This window comes from Fukomys damarensis, unplaced genomic scaffold (assembly GCF_012274545.1).
Source record: "Fukomys damarensis isolate Sample0158 unplaced genomic scaffold, DMR_v1.0_HiC HiC_scaffold_24, whole genome shotgun sequence".
NCBI lineage: Eukaryota > Metazoa > Chordata > Mammalia > Rodentia > Bathyergidae > Fukomys > Fukomys damarensis.
The window spans coordinates 58157345-58182073 of NW_022900936.1; the positions used below are offsets into that span (position 1 = coordinate 58157345).

A 24729-nucleotide genomic window follows, 5' to 3' on the forward strand; every position below is an offset into this window, starting at 1 on the left:
TTATGACTATGTGAATCCCTAGCTGAAGATTCTGTATCTTGCATGAGGGGAATGCTACCAGGTGTCTTCATAAAGAATATCTGAGTCATGCCTGGGAGCTGCCCCCACTATCACCATCCTAGAGTGACACTCAGAGAAAAAAAACTTCACATCCTTGAGTGCAGAGCCCTCACAAGTTAGCCGCTTAACTTATCTGACCCTTGCTTTGCACAAAAGTATAGGAAAAACAAGAAAAGTAATAACCTCCCTTATAAATAATAAGGATATGAATCATTTAAAAATATAAAGTGATGATATAGTAATGTTTAAATGTTGTCTATATTAAAGTCATTCAATGATACAGGGGCAAGAGGTATTTTTAATTGCCATTATTACCATAAGCAAAATTATAAATACTGGAATATCTTGATTTGAAAAACACTGTCAAGGATAAATTTGTCAAGGATACAGTGTAAGGAATTATATTCAATCACAAAAAACTAAATAAAGGCAATGATAAAACTAAAGAAAACACAGAAATGTCAAATAATATATCATTTATATTCAAAAGAATTTTTAAAACATTAGACTCATGATTTAGATGATAAGCTTTGAACAATCACGTAAGGTCTTACCATCAAACCTGTAATATTTCCAATGGTCCTTGGCTTCTGACCTAGAAGCAACACTTGACACAGTGTTTTCAGCACCCTCTTCTTCATCGCTTGCTAATTCTTGCTTAAGTTTGGTGCCTAACCAGTCATTGACTAGCTCCTGAGCTACAACAAAACAAAAACATCTTTTAAATATTTCAATTTCCTTAGTCACTATCTTCATTTTTTTCAATAAATATTACTTGAACATCTATCATGTATTAAGGAATATTCAAATACAAGGGAATATAGCAAGGAATAAAACTGGAAAAATAAACTTGAAGCTCACATTCTAGCTGGGAAAGAGGAAAAAAAATAAATGAGAAAAACAAAGCAGGGAAAGGAGAAATGGAATGCAGAAATGGAACATGGGTATTGTAGTTTCAAACTAGAAGTCAAAAAGTGCCTCACTGAAAATAAATCTGACCAAAGAAAGGAAGGGAGGGAAGGAGTCATATACATATAGAAGGGATATTATACCATGCAGCGGGAAAGCATGTGCAAAGAAAGGCCTTACAGTAGGAGTGCTCAGAGTTTTGGAGAAATAGCAATGAAGCCAGTGTGGCTGAAGAGGGGTGAGGGGGGACAAATGTCCAACAGTGAGGTAGAAGGATGTGTATAATTATGCTTAGGAAACAAAACAGGCTTGAAATATGCCCTTACATGTAATAATGGAGTTAACTCCAGAGCAAATTACCTTCAGAACAGTAGAAACAAAAATTAAGAGCAAGACTAAGAAAAGCTTCCATTCTGTACTTTGAAATGCACGAACTTTACATCATAGCTAATGCATTCTCTTACCTTCTGTGTAGACATCATCGTGATCCTCTATTTGCTTGGATGTTTCCAAATCTATCATTTGGCCCCAAACCCTTCCAGGTAAATCTGAATTTCTGGCAAAAAATGTGTTGGAAACTGCAAATTCTGAGGCTATGTCCACTCTCTTCAGTACAACAGAAAAAAATCCATTAAGACAACAGCAACCTTGTTGAGGGTTAGAAAATTTCTTTCCTAGGAATCTAATTTTCTACCAACTACAGCCACTAAGATTGTCTCACTTTTCCATTTCTGATGGAACTGTGAGATTTAAACATCCATAGCAAATAATTTTTTAGTTTCACATATAGCATAAATTAGTATATGTTATCACAATCTAACAGGTGTTCACAATGTGTATATAAAGGTTACTTAAGCTTTAGATAACTTTTATTCAATACATTAGTAATTGGGGTCCTGAGACCTGGATATTTTATTTTAAACAAAAAAACTGAATTTTATTAACTTCCATGCTACTAGAACATATGAATCAGAGCCTGAGTAATTACAGTTTTCTCCTATTATTACTCTTGAAAGGAACTTCCAATTATATATTAGACAAACTATAAGTTCAGAAAAATAGAATCAAATAGTCACTGATCTGAAATCACTTACAATGTTTAACTCAACAGCAAGAGTTTAGTAAAATTTTGACTAAATTTATGGGATTTGGAAAGCAAATGTGAGAGGTGGACAAACTACCCTGAAATTCTGAGTGATCTGCACAGTAGAAAATAATATTTTACATCTAAACCTCTGATTTGTGCTCTCCTCACAAACCTGCTTTCCAAAAAACCAAACAACAAAACAAAACAAAAACCCTGCTTTCCCCTATGTTTTCTATCCTCATAGTCTTCCAACTTAGGCAGTGATAACTCCTTTCTTTCAGTTCTTCAGGAGGAAAGCTTTAGAATCTTAATCTAATCCCTATCCCCTTCTCCACACAATGTGAGTCCTCTTCACTCTGTTTTAAAAATGTATTCAGAATCTGACTCCTTCTCATCACCTCCACTGTTATCATTTCAGTCCAAGTCACAATAATTTTCTGATAGGTTTTCTGGAACAGCCTCTCACTGCAGAATGAGGGAACCCATTAAAATGAAAGCCATATCATCAGAGTGGATTTTTTAAAAACCCTCAATGATATGCTGCATACAAGAAACACACATAACAGTTAAAAGAAGTGCCCAGATTAAAAATCAAAGAATAAAAAAAAATTCCATGCAACAGAGCCCCAAAACAAGCAGGAATAGCTATCCCATTTTCAGACAAAGTAGACTTCAAGCCAAAAATGATCAAAGTTGACAAAGGTCATTGTATACTAAAAAAGGGAACAAATCAAAAGGAAGAGGTAAAAATGATAAATATATATGTACTGAACACTGCTAGATCCCATTTCATAAAACAAATAGTGCTGGACAAAAGAGACCAGATAAACATCAATACAGTCATAGTGGGGGACCTCAACACACCATTTTCACAAATAGATGAGCTAGACAAAAAAATCAACAAAAACTATCAGAATTGAACCATACCTTTCCAATCTAACATCTCTTTAAACTTTAGCAAAATCAAAAGGGAAAGAACACTCCCAAAATAATTTCTGGAAGTTATCATTATACTGATGCCAAAAATAGACCAGGACTTACCAAAATAAAATTATAGGTCAATCTCTTAAATGAACAGAGATACAAAAAATTTTAAAAATATACTGGTAAAAAGAATACAACATATCATCAAAAGGATCATATACAAGTTGTCCCAGGATGCAAGGATGGTTCAACATATGCAAATCAGTAAACGTAATACAGCACATAAACAGAAAGAACAAAAACCATATTATCATCTTATTAAATGCAGATATGCCTTTGATCAAATTCCCACATCCATTTATGATAAAAACCCTGAAGAAAATAGGAACAGAAGGACCTTATCTCAACCTGATAAAAGCCATTTATGACAAACCTACTGCTAACATCATACTAAATTGAGAAGAAATGAAAACTTCCCCTCTAAAACCAGGAACAAGATACGGTTGTCCACTGCCATCATTCTTGTTCAACAGAGTACTAGAAACTTTAGTCAGTGGTATCAGGCAAGAAGAGAAAGAGAAAAAGGGGGACACACAGAAAAAAGTAAGAGGTTAAACTATCTTTATTCAGAGACAACATGATCCTATACATAAAAGGCCCAAAAAATTTCACCGAAAGACTCTTAGAACTAATAAAATCAGTAATGTAGCATGATACAAAATCAACACATAAAAATTAAAAGCATTTCTGCACACCAACAATGACTACCTTAAGAAAAAAAACAGGAAAATAATACTATTCACAATAAATTCAAGAAAATTAAATACTTAGACATTAACTTTTTAAGTGAAAAACCTCTACAACAAAACCTATACTACTCTGAGAAAGAAGATCAAAGAAAACACCAGAAATTGGAAAGCCATCCCTGTTCCTGGTTAGGCAGAACTAATATTGTCAAAATGGCCATATTACTAAAACTGATTTATAAATTGAATGAAATCCCAATCAATATACCCACAACATTCTTCACAGAACCAGAAAAAACAATCCTAAAATTCATAGAGAGCCAAAAAGAGACCCAGAATAGCAAAAGCAATTCTGGGAAAAGAGCAAAGCAGGAGACATCACAATCTCAGATCTCAAGGTATATGACAAAGCTACTGTGATAAAAACAGTACGGTACTGGCACAAAAACAGACAAGTGGATCAATGGGCCACAAAAGGATGAAAGAAAAAAACCCAGGCACATTCAGCTATTTTACCTTTGACAAAGGGGCAAAAAACATATGCTGGAGAAAGACAGCCTCTTCAACAAATAGTGCTGGGAAATCGGACTACCCATTTGCAGAAGATTGAATCTAGACCCTTATCTCTCATTATGAACTAAAAGAAAATAAAAATGAATAAAATACCTAGATATTAAAACAGAAACAACCTGCTAAAAGATGAAATAGGTAGACATCTTGGAGACTTAGGCATAGGTAAAGACTTTCTGAACAGAACCCCAGTTACACAATAGATAATCACAAAGAACTAACCAATAGTCAATTTAATTACATGAAATTAAAAAGCTTTGATTAGGGGGAAAGGGGCTATAAAATACTGAAAGACCTCATTAGGCTTTCTGGCTAACCCTAACCAAAAAGGGTTAAAGCTTCACTGGAGAAAGCAATTACCAAGACAAGGAGAGGCAGATAGATACAGCACAAGGAAGCCAGGCACTCAAAACCAAGACAATTGCCTCTCACCTACCTCCAATAAAATGCAAGAGTCAAGGGGCAGCTACTTAAAAGAGAGGTCCTATTTAGTATGTAATACACATGCAAAAGTATATTCCACTCTAGGGCCACTGTATTAGAACACCAGCCCCCTTAACTGCTAAGTCCTTTTTAATACATTCATATATTTTAAAATAAGACTCTGAAAGCTCACTTAAAAATGTGCACGAAGGTGATGGCTCAGAAGTTAGGGATTTTGGGGCCTGGGATCCATCTATGACAGCCCAGGAAATGAATGAGATTATGACAAATTCCAGGCAGTGGGAAGGGCCCTTAACTCCTGATAAAAACAGCCCAAAAGAAGGGCCCACATGCATCCAGGTTCAGATCCCCTTCTTTCTTATAAGGTAGCTGTCTGTCCCCTGCTTCTCTTCCTTCTTTCAAATAAAGTGCTTATGTTCTACCTTCTAAACTTTATACTTTTATTCTTTACTAATAGAAGTTTGTAATTCCTGGTTGGCTGTGGTCATATGGTGCGTTTCATAACCCCCAGATGTGACAGCTTCTACACAGCAAAGGAAATAACTAACAGAGTGAAGAGACATCCTACAGAATAGTAAAATATTTTGCCAGCTGCACCTCAGAGGACTAACATCCAGAATACATAGGGAACTCAAAAAAAATAGACCTCCCCTGGAGTAAAAGACCAAATAAAAAATGAGCAATTGAAATGTATAGACACCTCTCAGAAAAAGAAATACAAATATCAAATGTAAGTTGAAGAAGTTTGAGAACTTTTTTTTTTTTTTTGGTACCGGGGATTGAACTCGGGTCCTTGTGCTTGCAAGGCAGGCCACCGAACTGCTGAGCTAAATCCCCGGTGAGAACTATTTAAAAACAGCTGGATTTAGTCAGGAAGACATTTATTGTAATAGTTTCTGTGGAATAGAAACTGAACAAAGAAATACAAACTGAAGGAAAATAACTGTGTACATGGGAGAATAATTAAAATACAAAGGTAAGGAACCCAGACTATACATCTGAAGACTTTAGCTAGGAAAATAAAGTCATTCAACAATCAAAATGGATAAAACAGTCAAATAAAAGACTTCCTGATTTTTTTTTTTTTTTTTGAGACGAGAGATTTGAGGGAATAGTGGAGAGTTACTTCAGGAATTTCAGAGGAAATGATAAAAATCGGAGTCAAATTGGCTCTCAACTGTATGAAACAGGAAAATGGTATGTGAATAAAAAACAGAAGAATTTTGCCTTCCCTTTTTGCTTAAATACTAAGTAAAAGATTACTGTAGACGAGACAGTAACTAGCTATGTCAGAAAGTGCAGCAGGGACCTGGCACAGGGACTCTTAACACCACAAGCAAGCTAGGCTTACTGCATGCTGAATGGTTGTTTCAGAGGCCCGCCTTCATCATGCTTGTCTCCTGAATCATAAGCAGGAAGCCTCTCTTGCCTCAACTAGATTAATGTCTCCCACTACATGCTTCTGTTACGTCTTTAATTCTCCCATCGACTTTTGGCAAGTTGTTTATGTTCATAAACTCATAAATTCTGGGTGGGCAAGAACCGCACTTGCCCTGTGTCCTATATTGGTTCAAGTGCTCAACATAGTTGGCTAGTAACTTACTAGGCACTTAATAAATACCAACTGACCTGGCTTCATGCTCATGATGCATGTCAACTTAGGTAAGTAGTAACTTCAAAGTACTACCTCGCAGAGGATATTTTTCCCAGAAAAAATGCTATGTGATTTTGAACCATATAGTGCACATCTGAATTGATCATAATAAGCTGCTAAACTGACACTCCAGGCATGGCCCTGGAGAGATTTAAAGGTACTTTCAATCTATGGTATCTGGGCTCAGAAACATATGTCTAAGGACTGGAAGAGATCTCAGAAGTAATCTAACCCCACCCCTCTCACCAAATGTTCAAACACATTCTTCATTAGACTAAAATTAAATGTTCTTTTACAGTACACCAGAATATCTTCAGTGACAGAAAACATCCCTTTACGAAGATGCTAACCCCATTTCTTGACTGCTCTAAGTATTAAAAAATTCTTGTGATGCATATGTAGCTTCTACCCACTGATCCCTTCCATCAGTATAACTATAGTATAGTCTTTCACCATCCAAGGAAGGCTTCTCTTGCTCCTTTCATCTTCACAGGATACCTGTTTTCTCATCATTCACACTTAAATGCTTTCATGAGAAACAACAGAATAACAAAAAACGAGAAAGAAGCACAAATTGAGGCCACATATATGATAATATGGGAATAAAAACAGCAAAATAAGTGCAGATTGGAGATCTATTAGCATTTCTTTACCACCTGATTATGCCTGACTCCGAATTTTCTTTCTAACCTAATTTTGAAATATCCTTACCTTAAGCCAGTATTCCACATTGTCTGGATCAAAAGTAGGCTGTAGAAAATATATAAGGAATATTAATAATAGCAATATCTCTATCAATTTAGCCACTTAATCTAGCCTTCTGATGAAATCATGTGAAAGTATCCTTTTAGTGCTCAATATGTTCATTGGAAAGTTCAGTACTGTTTACCAATAAAAGAACAAAAAATAACAGTACAAGGAAGAGGTCTGAAGGTGTCTCTGGGTCATTATTTCTTATCTAAGCCTAACTTGACATTCTGATTTACTACTTTGGGATGGGGCCCAGACATAAGTATTTTTTAAAGCTCCCATTGTTATAAGATACAGAAATCCAGGGTATAATATTCTTCATAAGAACTCAAATAATCACTGACTGATTAACCAGACTATCCAAGTGATTTTCTGCTTAGGGAAGGGTATGCTGCCTGTATCCAGATGCTTTTTTATCTTTCCCATATCAGTAATACGTTTGATCAACTAGAATAGAGAGGTTGGGAAGTTACTTGACTTCTACTGCTCTACCAAGCAGAAAACAAATTATTTTCTACCCTGATCAGATATTAATCTAAAATTAGAAATAAGACCATGAAAGAACCTTCTTTCTTTATTGTTAACTCCCAGAAGCTTGCAGAATTCCTCTAAAAAGAAGTTTTTAAAAGGAGGCATTCAGGCAGAGGATTTAGCTCAGTGGCACCACACCTGCCTCATAAGCACAAGGTCCCAAGTTTGATTCCCGATACCCCCCCCAAAATAATAAAAGTCATTTGCTTTGCTAAAAATTCAGCTGAGTTTTAAAAATAAGGAGTTATCTACACTAGCATACTAAGACATTGAGGTGCTTTCCCTTATCTAACACTTCACTTTAAAGCATCTCACAAATTAACTAATTAATGAAGCTGTACTACTGAGTAACTTTTTCACTGCAAGAAGGAGCTGATTCTATCAAAACATAACTGAACTTCAAAGAGCGTGCCTTTTAACTTTTTTTTATTCTCTATCAGTAATAAGGAGCATTATCAGCAAAAGTCACTCCTTTTGGAGTCCTAAGAAAGTGTCCCAATTTTTCACTGTTCTTCTCCACATCTGTGTTCATAAACTATTTTGGATCCAGTCTATTATGCAGCTGATCCATTAGAATAGGAGTAGCCTCAGTTTCCAAGTTTCTTTAATGTCCCCAGGGTAAGCCCTTTAGTATCTGAAGCAAGATATTCACTAAGTGGAATATGTCTGGTGCATGTAGTTGGTATATTTTAGAATAAACCATGAAAACAATTGCACAGGGACCTCGCAAAGGCCACTCATCTACAGGATTTTTTAAAAGCAAAGTGTAACTAAAAGGTGAAAATAATTGATGAAACTGCTCTAAAGCTCTAAGCTAAGAAACCTCTCTGTGCTAGTGCTTTCATTTACAACTACAGCATTTATTTTTGTGACCGTTAGAAAGGTAGTCTGGATGGCTGTATATGTTTCAAGTTGAAAATAGGGTGATCGTTTTTTCATATCAACAGGAGTTGGTGCATTAAAAGATGTAACAGATAGAGGATTTTTTGGGGGGGGTACACATAACTTACGTTAATCACCCATCGCCTTTCTACCCGCTCCCCCATCACGTTTTTAGGAGAATTTCAATGTATATGATGTATCATGATCACATTCATGCCCTCTATTACCCGCCCTTACACCCTTCTCCTTTAATGATGGCTGAATTTAGAAATTCAAATGCTGATAAATTTAATAAACACTTGGATTACTGAGTTTATTTAGTTTATGTAAAATCGGAAGGGAAGGGATATAAACAGCACTCAACGCGATGACTCTCCTTTTCAATAAAAATCAGTCGCTCCAGATTTACCAACAGAAAATGAAATACGCAGGATGTTTTCCAAAATTGGTGGCAGGAGTGGGCGAGGGCTAAGCGCACGAATTCCCTTCACCCAGATGGGCATTAGCAGAGCTCTCAGGTTTTAGAGAAAGCGTTAGGTGGAAACAGTTCTTCCATGATGCTGCCTACCAAAGCCTGAGATACACTGACCCTGCAGCTCCTAGAACCACTTCACTTAGGGCAATGTTAGACCTGGTGCCGACAAGGTCTGGTAAGGGTTCCCTCGCGGGAAGAGGGAGGAAACACCGGAGGGAAGCGGCTGGATTCGGGACTTGGCAGAGTCTTGGGCCTATCCCTGCCCTCTCAAGCTCCCGATACGGATCACCTTGGGATTCGGCTTCCTCGTGAACCATTTCCAGCGATTCAGCCCCATGCTCTTCCTTGAGGTGGACCATTCTTGGGGAGCCAGCAGCATTTTCCAAATTCCAGGCCGGACGGCGGTCAAAGCTGCAACAACCTCACTTCTGCCCACGCTGTTTCCGTGTTGTACTGGGAGTTGTAGTTCCTCCACCCACTCAAGAAGAGCAAATGTCGGGCGCCGCGGAACCACTACTCCCAGAAAGCTTTACGCAGTTGGAATGTGTTCGCTCCGTTACCACGGCAACACCCAGGGTCCTCGGGATTTGCTCTCAAAAGGACCTTTACTAGTTTTTGGCGCCTGGTGATGACGCACAGCTTCCTGATTGGCTCTGTTCCGGAGGCGGTGGTTTGGGAGGACCAAAAATTTCTGTGAGCTGGACACGTGGTTCTGATCTGTGAGGAGTTTGGGGGTTCTAGAGCCCAAAAGACTTGAGGAGTTTGCAGGTAAGTGCTTCTTTTTCCCTGATATGGGACTACTAGGTATGAACGAATCGTGTCGCCCCCGGGCCCTTCCTGGTTGTGTTACAGAATTGTAATTGTACCTGCTACATGCCTCTCCCTCCTTTTTTTTTTTTTTTTTTTTTTTTTTTTTTTTTTTCTTTGTTCTTTCGTTTTTTTTTTTTGCCAGTACCATGCTGCTTTTATCACATCCCCTTTTTTTTTTTTTTTTTTTTCTTTTTTTAGTTTCCTGGTGGATCTTGGGTTCTTCAAGTTTGGGTGCTTCACGTGAGCGTCTCTGACCTCTCTGAGAGCAAAGGGCCGTCTTTCGACCAGACTCTGGATCAAGTTCTCAGAGGAGATTCTTTTCTAAATTAACTAGGATACTTGGGAAAGCAAGATGTTCTAGTAAGCTAGGTGCTTAGCGAGGTCTGAGACCCAGGAAAAGCCTTGCGGTAAATGTTGTCGGGGACAATCCACTTACGTTTATATGGGCTTTTGAAGCAGAGTGGAGGTTTAGAGCCAGTGTTTGGGACCAGCTCCTTGTTGGCTGTATGGCTTTAAGTAACTTACTCTCAGACTCAGTTTTTCTCATTGACAAATCCATGCAAAGCCAGCAAATCCAAGTTAACATTCACTTGATATTGGTGGAAAACGAGGTCAGTGAAACTATGCCCTCAGATGTTGCAGCGATGCTGGGACCTGATCTTTAAGATAAATGTCCACCAGAAAGGGAGTGGTTAAATAATTTGTGTTATATTCAAACTGTGCCATATCACGAAGTAGTTCTTTTTAGAGGGTAAGTTAAGCTCCATGTCTCTTCTTTGGGATAGATATCCATTGTATATTCTTAAGAGAAATACAAATTGATATAGTTTCCATTTTTGTAGAAGTAAACTTCCTCCTTGTAAATAAATATATGTTTAAATGATTGAGGGATTATAGGAGTCTGGAAAGATAGATTAGAGGCAAAGGAGGGAGAATGGAAAAGAAGTGCAAAATTACTGCTGTAGCAATATTGGAAATGTAAACAAAATTATATCTTTTTCCCTGTATCAGAAATTGAACGCAGGACCTTGCACTTACAGGCAGTCGCGGTGCCGCTGAGCTGCGTGCCTTCCCCCCGCAAAAAATTATATCTTAATATTGTAGCTAATAAGAAAACATTGCATGTGTTTATGGATAAAATGGGACTTCCAATAAGCTATCAGCCTATTAGACTAATCATACAGCTCTAAAGCTAGCTTTATTTATTTATTTAAATTTATTTATTTATTTTTTGAGACAGGGTCTCTCTGTGTGATTCAGACTAGCCTTAAACTCAGGATGTAGCCCAGGCTGGCCTGAACTCATTGTGATCTTCCTGCCTCAGCTGCCCAAGACCTGGAATTATAGGCGTGCACCAACACACCATGCTTGACTTTCATACTTAAAATACTAGTTTTGCCACTTTCTCTGGTGACTTTATTACCCTCATTTCCTGATTTATAAAGTACAGATAATAGTATATATGTTGTATACTTGATGTAAGGATTAATGAATTAATATATAAAGAACAGTACTTGATGTATAGTAAATACCTAGTAAATGTCAGTTACTGCTATTGTTATGCTTTTCAGTGTAACTTTATTGTAATTACTGACATTTGGACTTCTACCATCTTAATTTGTATTTTCCATTTTTTGTTGTGCTTTATTTATTTGGTCTCGCTTGTCTTCATTAGATTAATCAATTTTTCTTATTCTTATCAATCTTTTCCTAACAGGTTTGGAAATCATTCTGTCACTAATTTTTGTAATGGTTACTTCTAAACTTTTAAAACATAAAAAAGTTTAACATTATTCTGTATCTATTTTTCCTTTACCAAATAGTGTAAGACTTGTGTAGTGTATCTCTCATTTTCTGTTTTCTAGAATTTTAGAATCCATCATTTCTGTGTCATTGCTGAGTCAACTCAGTGTGCCATATTGCTTAGAAGTCCTTCAGACTTTTTTCTGTTTATATATAATTATTGTAGAAACTATGTGGAGGACATGGGGAGATGTGGATGTGTACTTATATATATATATAAGTACTTATGTATACTTACATTTATACAAAAAATGTGATCACATAAGCTTTTTTCCAAAAAGTTTAGACCTCTCAGCAAAATTTAGACATCTTTTCCATGACAGTATATAGAAAAGCCATTCAAAAAACATTTTTAAATTCCTCTTTTTTTGACAGATGAGAGAGTGGGTGGCACCAGAGCTGTTAGGACAGGTGCAATTTTGCCAGAGGCATGGGCAATCTTTACTTTTTCACCAAACACACACACATACACACACACATATATGTTTTTTCAGTTTTCATTTTTTATTAATGCATGTTTGCATTATATAATGGTTACATTCCTTGTGGGGAGTTTGTGCATGTACATAACACATATTAATTCTCATTTTCATCCTGTTTCTCGCCCTACTCCTATTTCTTGATCCCTTCCCATTTGCAAAAGATCTATCTTCCTACTCCTATTACCTATCTTTTATTTTGCTTTCATTTATAATTTGGATTTTTTATATAAGAGAAACCATGAGATATTTAAGCTTGTGTGTCTGATTCATTTCACTTAACATTGTGGTCTCAGGATTCATTCATTGTCCTACAAATGACTTAAGTTTATCGTTCTTAATGGCAAAGTAGTACTCCATTGTGTATAAATATATTTTCTTAATCCATTCATCCATTGATGAACATAAAGGCTGCTTCCAAGATTTAGCTGTTATGAGTTATGCTGTTATAAACACAAGTATGAAAGTATCATGGTAATATGATGTCTTTAACTCTTTTGGGAAGATACCTAGAAGGGGAATAGCTGGGTTAAATGGAATTTCTATTTTTAGGTTTTTGAAGAATCTCCATAATGATTTCTATAGTTGCTGTACTAGATTACATTCCTAACAACAATGTAGACAGGTTCCCTTTTTCCTACAGCCTTGTTACCTGGCATTTGTTATTTGATTTCTTACTGATAGCTATTTTTCCTGGGATAAGATGGAATCTCAGTGTTGGTTTAATTGTGTTTCTCTTCCATTGATGTTGAACATCTTTTGTGCATTTATTGGCCATTTGTACCATTTCTGAGAAATGTCTGTTCATTTCAGTTACCCATTTTTTAAAATTCAGTCTTTTACTTTTGAGGGGCTCTAAATCTTTATGAGTTCTTTATATATTCTAGATATTAGTCCTCTGTCCAAGTTGCAGCTGTAAACATTGTTTTCCCATTCTGTAGATAGTTTCTATACCTTGTTTGTTGTTTCTTTTGCTGTGCAGAAGCTTTTTAATTTGCTGTAATCCCATTTGTAAATTACTGGTAATATTTTTTGTGCCATTGGGGTTGTTTTCAATGAGTCCTTGCCTATGCTTATATCTTCAAAATTTTTATCTATAGTATTTTATCTTCTAGCAGATTAAATATTTCTCTTAATATTTATATCTGTGATTCATATTGACTTATTTCATTCATATTGACTTGTTCAGTACATTGTAGATACATGGTTCAAGATTCAGTCTTCTGTGTGTGAATATCCAATTTTCCCAGCACCATTTATTAAACAGACATCTTTCCTCCAGTGTTGAATGTGCCTGGGGTTGTTTCTTGTTCCATTGATCCTCATGTCTTTTTGTGCCAGTGCCATATTGTTTTTATCACAGTAGCTTTGTAATATAGCTTGAGATGGGAGATTGTGATACCTCCTGCTTTGTTCTTGTCTTCTAGAATTATTTTTGCTATTCTGGGTTTCTTCTAGCTCCATATGAATTTTGCCATTGTTTTCTGGAATTCTGTGAGGAATACTGTTGGCATTTTGATTGGAATTGTATTAACTATGTGTATGTCAGTTTTGGAAGTATGGCCTTTTTGACAATATTTCTTCTGCTTATCCAGAACAGGGAATATCTATTTCTTGAACTTTGCTTGGATTCATTATAACACTTCCAAACATGTATGCGAATATGAATATATATATATATATGTATTGTGTATCCACATTTATATACATTGCTTCATAATAAAAACGTGTATTTGAAAAAATAAAAAGGAAATGCAATTATAAAAATGTTTAATCCTGTGCATGGTGGCACGTAATCATAATCCCAGAGTTCTTGAAGGCTGAGCCAAGAGGATTACAAGCCCAGCCTGAACAAATTTAGGGCCTTAGCAAGACCCTACCTCAGAACAAAAATTGAAAAGGCTGGGGATGTAGTTCAATGTGTAAGCCCTGGATTCAATCACTAGTACTAAAGAAGAAAACAAACAAACTACCATATACTGTATTGAACAGTGAATGAGGAAAAGGAGGATTGACTCTTCTAGCTCTGGATAAAATTCCATTTTATAGTTTTAAATATTAACCTCCAGCTGAAGCACATGCTCTGATGTAGTCCTTAGATTTCTTAATATTCATAGAGAATCACTGCCAGTGGTTATTTATCTATTAAAATACCGTTTCATAAACCCAGTCTTCTGCTTTTCCTAGATTATTTTTCCTTCACTAAAACGTTGAATTACTATGATTAGGGTAGAACTTTGAAGAAGTCCCACCCAGCAAAATATGAGCACACAGCATCAAAGTCTAATACTATGGAAAGAACGCAAGTGGGTACTTCTGTCCACCTTACCTGTTGGATTCATATGCTAAGCTAAGGGTTTAAGATTTGTTTGTTTGTTTGTTTGTTTGTTTGTTTGAGACAGGGTCTCACTATGTAGTTGAGACTGACCTGGAACTGACTACGTAGCCCAGGCTGCTCTCTAACTCACAGTAATCCTTCTGCCTCAACCTCCTGAATGCTAGGATTACAGATATGCGTCACCATGCCCGGCAGGATTTCAGATTTGATCTCTAAAGTTATTAGTATTAAGTTTCTGGGATTAAAGCATTGTATCATGCAAGGGTTGTTATGGTTTAGATATTGAATGTCTTCCAAAAGCTGCATATGTTCAGAAATGGTACTTTTGGAAAGTGATTATATATCTCAAGGACTCAATATCCATTATGAATTCATCCACCGAGGCTTTCATAGCTGAATGTGCTAGTAGGAGATGGGGCCAATGGAGGCTGATCAGAAAGGTGTATCTCCTACTCCTACCCTTTCTCTCCCTGCCTTCACTCTCCTTGCTACCATGGGTGGAGCAGCTTCTTTTCATCACGACTTTCACCATGTTGTCTCTGTCTGGGAGCCAACTGACAGTATACTAAGTCATGAACCAAAATATACTTGTCTTTCAGGTTGTGAGTGTTGGGTATTCTGTCCCAGTGAGGAGGAAAGGGACCATGACAAGAGTCTCGCTACAGTACATCGAAAAACGGGTGCCTGGTTTCTTAAGCAATGAAGGTCCTATAATGATAGGCCTTGAATTAAGATTGAATGATGCTGTTTGTTCAGTTGAGGAAAGTGTAGAAAGGGGTACCTTCAGGATTGAGGGGATGGTAAATTACATTTGAGGCTCCTCTCTTAAGTGATGAACCTGTTATTCTTTCCTTATGCAAGGAAAGAATTGAGAGGTTCCGAAGGGAAAAGTGAGTCTTGGAAGACAAGAGACTGGGCTTCTAAGTCTAGCTGCCATACACTTGGAGACTGCCTATGTCCAACCTTAGAGAAACTGAGTTTGGCTATATTAAGAAAACTGTGAATTTCCTTTTAGTTGCCTTTATCTGTGTAACTGTTAATAACTCTTCTTCTGATTCTCTGTACACATAACATTGTATTTGGCTGCTCAGATGGTGTTCAGCAGGGCAAAAATGGACTGACTGATCCACCCCCCACACTTTTTGGGGGAGTTCTAAGTAAATAATCTGATTTTGTTGTTTATTTTCTGAGGTGGGTCATATGAACCTGTCCCTAAGTGATGGGTTTGTGTGGAGTATGTGGACAAGATCAGGCAGACCAGATCCCAGACTAGTGACCAACTCAACAAGCAGTGGAAGCCTGTGAGGCCTTTGAGGATAGGTGGTGGCCATTCTTTGAACATATGTATCATTCTGTTGGTACAGGTTAAACAGCGTGCTGTTCCCTTTATATAACTTTTCACAGTATGTTCTTGGAGGGAAGAAAGATGTACAGATTTCATGTACAGTTTTGAAAAATCATCTTTTCTTGGAGTAGCCATACTACATGGTAGGATGCTTTTTAAAAAGTCAGAATATGTCCTGTAGCATGTTAGATTTACTCTTCCTCAAAAGGCAAAATATGAAGAGCACAGGCCTTTTTTGTTGAAGACCTACTAGCCACATCTAACCTGCAGCCCACCTTTTATTATTCTCTTTTAAAACAAATTTAAAAGAACTGCAAAAGATAAGGGAAGTTTTGTCACTTGTATACATTAACTATATTGTATTTTTTACATGTGGTCCAAGACAGTTCTTCTTTACACAAAAAAGAAAAGAAAAAAAGGCTGACCATGGGCTGGATATGGCTTTAAGACTATGATTAACCTTACTGAGCCTCAGATTAATTATAAAATGGCAGAGCAGGCAACGGCAGTGATGAGATTAAGACTCAGTAGGTAGGAATGGCATAATCTGCAGTGAGCATTTCTGACATCCAATGGGAATCAGACCTTACCTGGGATAGTAAGCGCAGGTCTACAAGAACACTGTAGTGTGCTGTTCTCATTTGGAATTGAATGAATTCATCACAGAAAACTTTTTTATGTCACACTCATCAGAAGCCTTGATTGTCAGTCATTTATGTCATTTATTAATAAATTGGAGAAATGAAGCCATAAGTTTGGTGGTGGAGAGATAATAAAAATTGGTAGCCAACTTGTTATAGCCAGGCATGGTGTTGCACACCTGTAATCCTAGAGCTTGGGTGACTGAGGCAGGAGGATAGTGAGTCTGAGGCCCTCTAGAGGTTACTTAGCAAGACAATTCAAAAACAAAACAAAACAAAATTATGTGTACATTTAATCCTTTTACAAACCCTAAACAGTTTAGACAAGACAGAATTTCTGGAGTAAAGGGAGGAGTCTAAAGTTCTAATCTTTAGGCCTTTCTGAAATAACTTTTTATGATAGTTGCTTCCACTCTCAGATGTATGAGGGCAGGAAGTACTTAAGTTATTGCATTGTGTAATAGCCCCAGTCTTAAATTTTCATTAGTTCTTGTTTTTTCAAAGTGTATTATTGCATATTAGTTGGTTCCAATCTTCAGAGTAACAGGTGCTGGATTCATCAGCTTTTCAGAGTATTTCTTATCTTTGTGATTTTCTGTGCTGTAATTTTGTGCAGCTTATTTACATTGCAAAATACTGTCTAATTTTGCTACTAAATTATTTCAGAATTCTGTTGGTTGACAATATAAAGTATGTTTTTAATATGTGAGATGAATGTAATAGGTTAAATATGGACTATGAGTCTTCTCTTATATTTTCTAAATTACATTCTCATTAGCTTGTAAATATATTTGTATAATTTCATGGAATAAATTTTCTTTTCTTGATTTTTTTTTAATAAGATCCCTCTGAAGTTTAATTTCAGGGGTTTTCTTGTTTTTGGTTTTTTGTTTTTTGTTTTGGTACCAGGGATTGGGTCCTTGTGTTTGCAAGGCAGGCAGCGGAACCACTGAGCAAAATCCTCGGCCCCTCACTATGTAGTTGAGACTGACCTGGAACTCACTATGTGTCCCAGGCTGGTCTTGAACTCAGTGATCCTCCTGCCTCAGCCTCCTGAATGCTGGGATTACAGGTGTGCATCACCATGCCCAGCTCTTAGGAGTTTTAATGTATACAAACAAGTTTTTTTAAAAAAATAGCTTTTATATATTCATTGCTAAAACATAACTTTTTTCTCTTAATAGTCTCTATTTCCGTGGGTTCCAATGATAGTTATTTTCATGTTTCTACACTTATAGTAACTTGAAATGATGTAATAGTTAGACTTTCCTTAAACACTTATACTAATTTTCATAATTTTTGTTAAACCTGAAGTCTGTCATTGGACCATAGAGAAAATAGTTATTCTTATGTCTAAGATTCTGATTACTATTACGGGTCTCTTATTTAAATATAACAATTTACATCTCCTAAAACTTAGCATTTGCTTTCTTAAATATCTTTAACTAATGATAGTGCTTATGTATTAGGAATTTTTCCATTGCTGTGACAAAATACCTTATTTAGTCAACTTATACGGAGAAAGATTTATTTTGCCTCATGGTTTCAGGGGTTTCAGTCCATGTTCACTTAGCCCAATCACTTTGGGCCTGTGGTGAGGCATAACATCTTAGTGAGGAGTGCATAGTAGAGCAAAACTGCTCAACTTGTGGCAGCCAGGAAACAAAGAGAGAAGGAGAAAAGGACCAGTGTTCCAATATACTCTCCAAGGGCATACCCCAAATGACCTACTTCCTGCAACCAGTATCCACCTTTTAAAGTTTGTACCACCTACCAATAAGTGCCACCACCAGGGGCCAAACCTTCAGCACATAAGCCTTTGGGGGCCAGTCCAGATCCAAACTACCCAATTACAGCTTGTTTTGGCAGCCTTGTAAATAATGATTGGCTTTCAGAGTAATGCATAAGTTGAGAAGGCTGTAAGGTTGGATCACAGATAGCTGTGATAATTTATCTACTACTAAAAATTGGCTTGGCAAGAATTCCAGAGGATATGGTACTTACACAATATGTTATCAGTCATTTGTGTCACTTATTAATAAATGGAGAAATGAACCCATAAATTTGGTGGGGGAGAGATAATAAAAATTAGTATAAAAACTGTTATAATAAACATTTGTGAAATGTTTATATGTCCAGTGACATTTAACAAATTATCTGCCATGCCTGCTCAACAAGTTCTGTAATACATTTTAGTAGGAAATCCAGGATTTTGCCGCAGTGAATACTAAGTACTTAGCAGCAACCAACAAATAATTGATAATATTTTCTCTTCTTTTTCCCCTGTTATATTGTTAGAAAAGATATCTTTTGCTGTAGACAAGGGCTTGCCTTTCCCAATTACAAAAGTAATGAAAAATTGCTTGTGAGTCTTACATATGCTTCCTGTAGTTTCTCACTTTTGTTTGGAGATTGTATGAAAACAAATGGAATATTATCCCCCCCTTGGAGACAATTTCTGTTTTTCTTTTAAGTACCAGAACGCTATTTGAAAAATCTGTTTACTAAATAACAGTAGTAGGAAAAATTGCTACATTGCTTAATATTCTTCCAAACTGGAGAAAACAAAAAATAGTTCAGATCAGTACTTATTGTGGCCTGAGCAGTGTGACCCTTTCTCTATACATATTTTCAAGTCATAGAATTATCCTGGGTGTCATGGAATTCTTTTCCTACTTCTAATTGTTTAGTTTTCATCAGCTCAGACATACATTCCATGAATAAAAGTAATTGAAGTCTTGGGGAAGCTATTTTAATCTCTCCGTGTTACTCTCCTAATCCTGATTAATACCCCCCCCATCGTAGACGAAGCAATAATAAACATGCTATCATTCAATTTTCTGTAGGTTTCTTTCTTTGTAAAATGCTTAGTTTTGGATGTTGTCAAGCTCCTTCTAAATTTAATGCTCTTTTCTTGTCAGGACCAAGAGGAATCCTTAAGGATGAAGCTGACTCTTACCAAGATAGTTAATGGTTGTCGTCTCGGGAAAATACAAAACCTGGGCAAAACAGGAGAGCATGCCATGGACATTCCAGCCTGCCTTCTGTACACCAAGACAGGCTCTGCCCCACACCTGACCCAGCACACTCTGCATAATATCCATGGGGTTCCTGCCATGGCTCAGCTTATGCTCTCATCCCTGTAAGTACGAGACCCAGTCATTCAAGCGTGGACTCTGGGAGCAGCTTAGATTTCTTAGTTATATGTGCTACAGGGAAGATTTACTTTGCTCATATGTGTAATTTTTCAGAATAAAATCGTAAGACAGGTATCAGATGTTATATGTCCTTTGTCTCTAACCAATTTAGCTCTGCTTTACTTTTCCACCAAATTTGCATCTCCATACCACCTTTCCACTCCTACACCCTGAGGTGTGAGTGCAGGGAATGCTCTATCAGAGCTAACCTTGGAGTTCAGGGGCTGTCATCATGCACCAGCCTCAAAGTTACTCAGCCTCTTCTTTATGAAAGCAGAACTAATAAAGACATCATTTTCAGTAATATACAAACTGTCTTTATACTAAATTAAAGAGCCTGCTACCTGATGAAATAATTGCAGTATTGTGTTAATAACTGATTGTAAAGTGGCAAGAAAAGGGGGAAAAATCCAAATATTCTGAAGCAGTTTCTTTGCTTGCAGAACCACTTACAAATTGAAAACCTTGATTTTGACTAATGAAGCTGGCCTAGTTAGTTGGGTCTCTTGACTAATGATGTACTTTGTTTTAAAAGACTACATTTTCTGTCATAGAGCTTCTTTGGGTAAGGAGAAAAGGGCTTCACTTGTATGTAGTATCTGCAGAATGATTCATTATTGTGTCACATATTTCTCTATTTTACCTACAGAGCAGAACATCATGAAGTCTTGGCAGAATATAAGAAAGGAGTTGGAAACTTTATAGGTAAAGATGAATTAAGTTATTGTGTGTACTTTGAGCTTTTGTGTGTGAGAGCATCCATCTGTGGTAGTAGACAGGTGTGGGACAGACTCTCCAGGCACTGAACAGAGGCCAGAGGTAAGAACTTGAGTGGGACACATGTGAGATCCAAGGAGTCTGTCATAACTGAGCCTCAGTCATCAGCAGAGAATGAAGAGTTTATGCACAGCTATCTTCTGATGTGTTGGTATCTTCTGTTCCAGAAATAGGATTTTACATGCCAGTATATGTATTCATTTATTTTCAACAAAACTTAGTGGTGACAGCCAGAGGACTACTTCTGTGGACTGCTTTCTCCTTATTCCCAATATCTAGGACTCACTTCAGTGAGAGAAAATGTTGTTTCCATTGGTTATTCAGTCTTCTGTTTCTGAAGGACATTGCATGATGATGTGTTGGTTCAGTAAAGGAATTTATATAATCATTCTTCTTGATTTGAGGCCAGTTGTAATCACAACCTTAAAGTGTACAAGCATATAATTATGTGAAAATAGCTAAATATATGCTATTTAGAGATAATTATAATAGCTAAAATTGTGGAAAATGAGGTGAGGGACTGCAGAAGTTTTTTTGTTTGTTTTTTTTGTTTTGTTTTTTTGGTACTGGGGATTGAACTCGGGTCCTTAAGCTTGCAAGGCAGGCCACCGAACTGCTGAGCTAAATCCCCGGCCACTCAGAAGTTTTTAACTTGTTTATTTTTGTCTTATGAAGAATGTGGGTAACATGAAATTTAAACACATATGGTTTACTAATCATTTTTTGGATTTAAAAAAAATGACTATCTCTTTCATTAAAAGCCTAAAGAAACTGTCATCTTGAGTCAAAATATACTGAGAAGAAGACCTGTTTTCAGTATCCTACAGCTTCCTATGAATCTGTCCCTAGGAACCCATACATATTATTAATGACATTGTCATTTCACTTTCCTAGAAGCAAGGTCCTTTTGCATAGTTCTTAGAATGAGTTTTCTTGATATTAAATTCTTTATATCAAATGAAGTGAAAACCAACATGTCACTAAATACTTTTCGTTTTATCTTGTAAGCTACCTTTCCTTTGCAGGAGCTCACTGCATCATTAGACATTAACGTTTATATTTAATTCTTTTTTACAGATTAGTAATTTTCAAAACAATATTTTTATTCAGGTTGATAGGCCTTCTATAATTCCAAGGTCAGATACCAGCTATTTACTGTGATCAGAGTAGCCTTGTCCACCACTGTATACTGTGAAGCTGTTGAGGGAAGCACTTTCAGTGTTTCTTTCATATTTATACAGGCATGCCAGAGTCACTCGTATACTGCTCCCTGCATGATCCAGTCAGCCCCTGCCCATCTGGTTATGTAACAAATAAGGTATGTACTCAGAAAAGCCTCTAAGGCTGTAGCTCTGACCCAGGGAATCGGCATCTTGTATCTCTCAGATGTTAGATTCCCTTTGTCTGGGATAATTTCTTCATGCCTTCTATTTATTTTGATTTTTAACATGATGGGATGGTTTATAAGATTGCATAGGGCCAGGGTGGTGATGCACACCTGTAATCCCAGCACTTAGGAGGCTGAGGCAGGAGGATCACTGTGAGTTCAAGGACAGACTGAGCTACATAGTGAGTTCAAGGCCAGCCTGAAACTACATAGTGAGACCCTGTCTCAAATAACAAAATAAAACAAACAAAAAGAGTAGGGCTGCTTAAGGATGAGTTAATGTGAAGAATCTTCCCATTGTTTTTGTTGTCACAAAAATTTAGGGGTAGAGGAGGGTCAAGCACATGCCAAAAATAGAAATTGCTATGATGGGAGAAAACAGTAATGATTGATACCATGCTTTACTTGCAGTTGTAACAACTTCAGGGAGAGTGGGAAAGTTGCTGATGAGTGTTATCACATGTAAAACTATATATAATATGACCTCAGTATAATACTGCTTACTGCTAGAACAGAATTAAAAAAGCTGGATCTGCAGCCAGAAATTTTAGCTAGTGAAGAGCAGTATCAAAGGGATTTCATTAAAAGTTTTTATTCAGGGCTGGGGATTTAGCTCAGTGGCACCATGCCTGCCTTGCAAGCATAAGGTCCTGAGTTGGATCTCTGGGACCAGGAAAAAAAAAAGTATGGAAGATAGAAAAGAGTAACAAAAGTTTTTATTCAGGTGAGACCTTAGTATGTATTGCTGCTCTACAAATGCAGCCATTTTCAAGTCTGGGTGTTGTGCCACATACCTGTAATCCCAACATTCTAGGAGGCTGAGGTAAGAGGATCGCAAGTTCGAGCCCAGCCTGGGAAATTTAAAGACTGTGGGACGCAGACTCAAGAAAAGTTCTGAGAATGTAGCTCAGTGCAGAGGGCCTGGATTCAGTCACCAGCCTGGAAATACACACACACACACACACACACACACACACACACACACACACTATTTTCAGTTATTTTGTTTTATTTTTACTTTGAATTCAAAAGAAAATATTTTGACCTCAGTTATCTACAGCATTTGACAGAGAGAGCAGTGAGAAAAGATTCATTTAAACATTATTCTTTTGCATTAGTATAGACTAGAAAGACTGTATATGACCTCTCCGTGTATATTCTTGGTAATATCTTCAAAGAATAGAGATGCTGTAGGGGAAAGAGCAGCCAAAAATAGAATATTAGTGTCTTAGTTACTTTTCTTTTATTTGAGACATAATACGAGATACCCAAAGTTAAAAGTGGACACACTTATTGTAGTTCACAGTTTATAGAAATTTCAGTTCATAGTTGGCTGGCTCCAAGGCAGGGTGGCACGGCAGAGGGGCATGGCAGAAGAGAAGCAGCTCATGGCAAGCAGAAGGCAGCAAGCAGCAAAGTAGTAAAGCAGCAAGTGACAAGTAGCAACAATAGCAACCCTTTTTCTGTCCATTCTGTTTTATCCTAGGGGCAAGTAGCACCCAGTGAGGCACCCTTAATCCTAGCATTGCACTGTGAATCAGTCCCAGCATCACACACTCTAGATCCATCCGCTTCTGAAAAGCTTCACCTATGAGGTTTTGGGGGATCATCTAGACACCAGCCATAATAATTCTATAGATTCTCACGAAGTGTGGGATTAATAGCTTTCCATATGCTTCTGTATCTACCTCAGCCTACAAAGTAGTAAATGCTTATCATCATCATCATTATTAATGTGTGGGCCATAGACTGCTTTTGTGATAAAGATGTGAATTGATACTCTACATAGACCAGTATAAAATGCTGTGATAAGTGCTGTCTTTTTTATCACAGAAATAAGTACAAATTGTGGTGGGAGTTGAGAAGAGTGAGCAATTGATTATGCCCAAGAAAGTTTTGGAGAAGACATGAGAGTAGATGATATTTAAATTCAACTTCTTAAAGACTGTGTAGTATTTTGCCAGGCAAAAAACTAGAAGGGCATTTCAGTCACAAGAAATAATGTGATCAAAGGCAGAGAGGGGTCAAAGTCCGGTTTATCCAGACCGGCAAGGGTAGGAGTCAGGGAGGAAGATGGGATAGGGGACAGTAGGAGACTGTGCTAGAAAAGTGTGACAGAATTCTTTAGGGGCCAGTTCAGAAGTTGTCTTGCGTGTCCATTGAAGGATTCTGTGTGATATGTAAGTTCCCTAGAGAATTTTGATTCAGTATAACTTTTTTTTTTAATTTCTTTTGCAATTGGGTCTCACTGTGTAGTTTGGTTGGTCTCCCAACTCCTGAAATCAAGGGATCTACCTGCCTCAGCCTCCTGCATGGCTGGGTCTACAGGAGCACACCGTGCCAGCTGGCACATATTTACTCAGTCACTTATTTGTTTGCTATTTTCAGTACTGGGGATGGAATCCAGGGCCCCAAAGGCAAAAAGTGAGTTAAAAAATAAAATGTTGTCACAGCAGAGCTGGGGTGAGGCTTTGGAGTGAGCTCCAGTCAAGAGTGTGAGGCCCCAGCTCCGTCCCAAGCCCGGACACATGCCGTCAGCACCCTGGGCCACGGAGTCTGCTGTGACAGTACGGATGAGATGCAGAGTCATAGGCGGGTGGCCTTGGGGCAGTGGTGTTGGCTAGGTTTGGGGTGCAGTCTTGGTTGGAGACAGGTCTGAGTGGTGTTGGTGGCTGCAGGGGCAGCTGGTGCCTTCTTACGTGGGCGTCTCCTCCTTTTCCTCCTCCTCCATTTTTTTTTTTTTTTTTGAGAAAGGGTCTCACTGAGTTTGTCCTTGAACTCACCGTGATCCTCCTGCCTCAGCCTCCTGAGTGCTGGTATAACAGGTGTGCACTACCATGCCCAGCTTTTCTTGTTCTTCTCCCCCTCCTCCTCCCTCTTCCCTTCTTCTCCTCCTTTTTTTTTTCTTTTTTTTTTTTTT

The 24729-nt window shown here is 37.4% G+C and overlaps 2 protein-coding genes across 4 annotated transcripts in view; one reads left to right on the top strand and one right to left on the bottom strand.

The window, feature by feature from the left end:
- The window catches only part of Ccdc191 (coiled-coil domain containing 191), a 70598-nt gene extending 60998 nt beyond the window's left edge, over positions 1-9600 (bottom strand). The window contains exons 1-4 of one of the 2 annotated variants that reach the window (XM_010630081.2): positions 9322-9600; positions 7106-7144; positions 1434-1575; positions 615-758 (exon numbers count right to left, since the gene is read on the bottom strand). In XM_010630081.2, coding sequence (XP_010628383.1) covers positions 615-758; positions 1434-1575; positions 7106-7144; positions 9322-9411 — 415 coding nt within the window. In that variant the 5' untranslated portion in view covers positions 9412-9600. Of the gene's footprint in view, positions 1-614; positions 759-1433; positions 1576-7105; positions 7145-9321 lie in introns of those variants that run through there. The other variant, XM_010630082.2, reaches the window with a different exon arrangement.
- Positions 9601-9672: 72 nt separating this feature from the next.
- Positions 9673-24729, top strand: part of Qtrt2 (queuine tRNA-ribosyltransferase accessory subunit 2) — a 32499-nt gene continuing 17442 nt past the window's right edge. Inside the window, exons 1-4 of one of the 2 annotated variants that reach the window (XM_033768077.1) lie at positions 9673-9800; positions 19370-19590; positions 20295-20350; positions 21664-21740. In XM_033768077.1, the coding sequence (XP_033623968.1) occupies positions 19391-19590; positions 20295-20350; positions 21664-21740 (333 nt within the window). In that variant the 5' untranslated portion in view covers positions 9673-9800; positions 19370-19390. The remainder of the gene's footprint in view (positions 9801-19369; positions 19591-20294; positions 20351-21663; positions 21741-24729) is intronic. The other variant, XM_033768078.1, reaches the window with a different exon arrangement.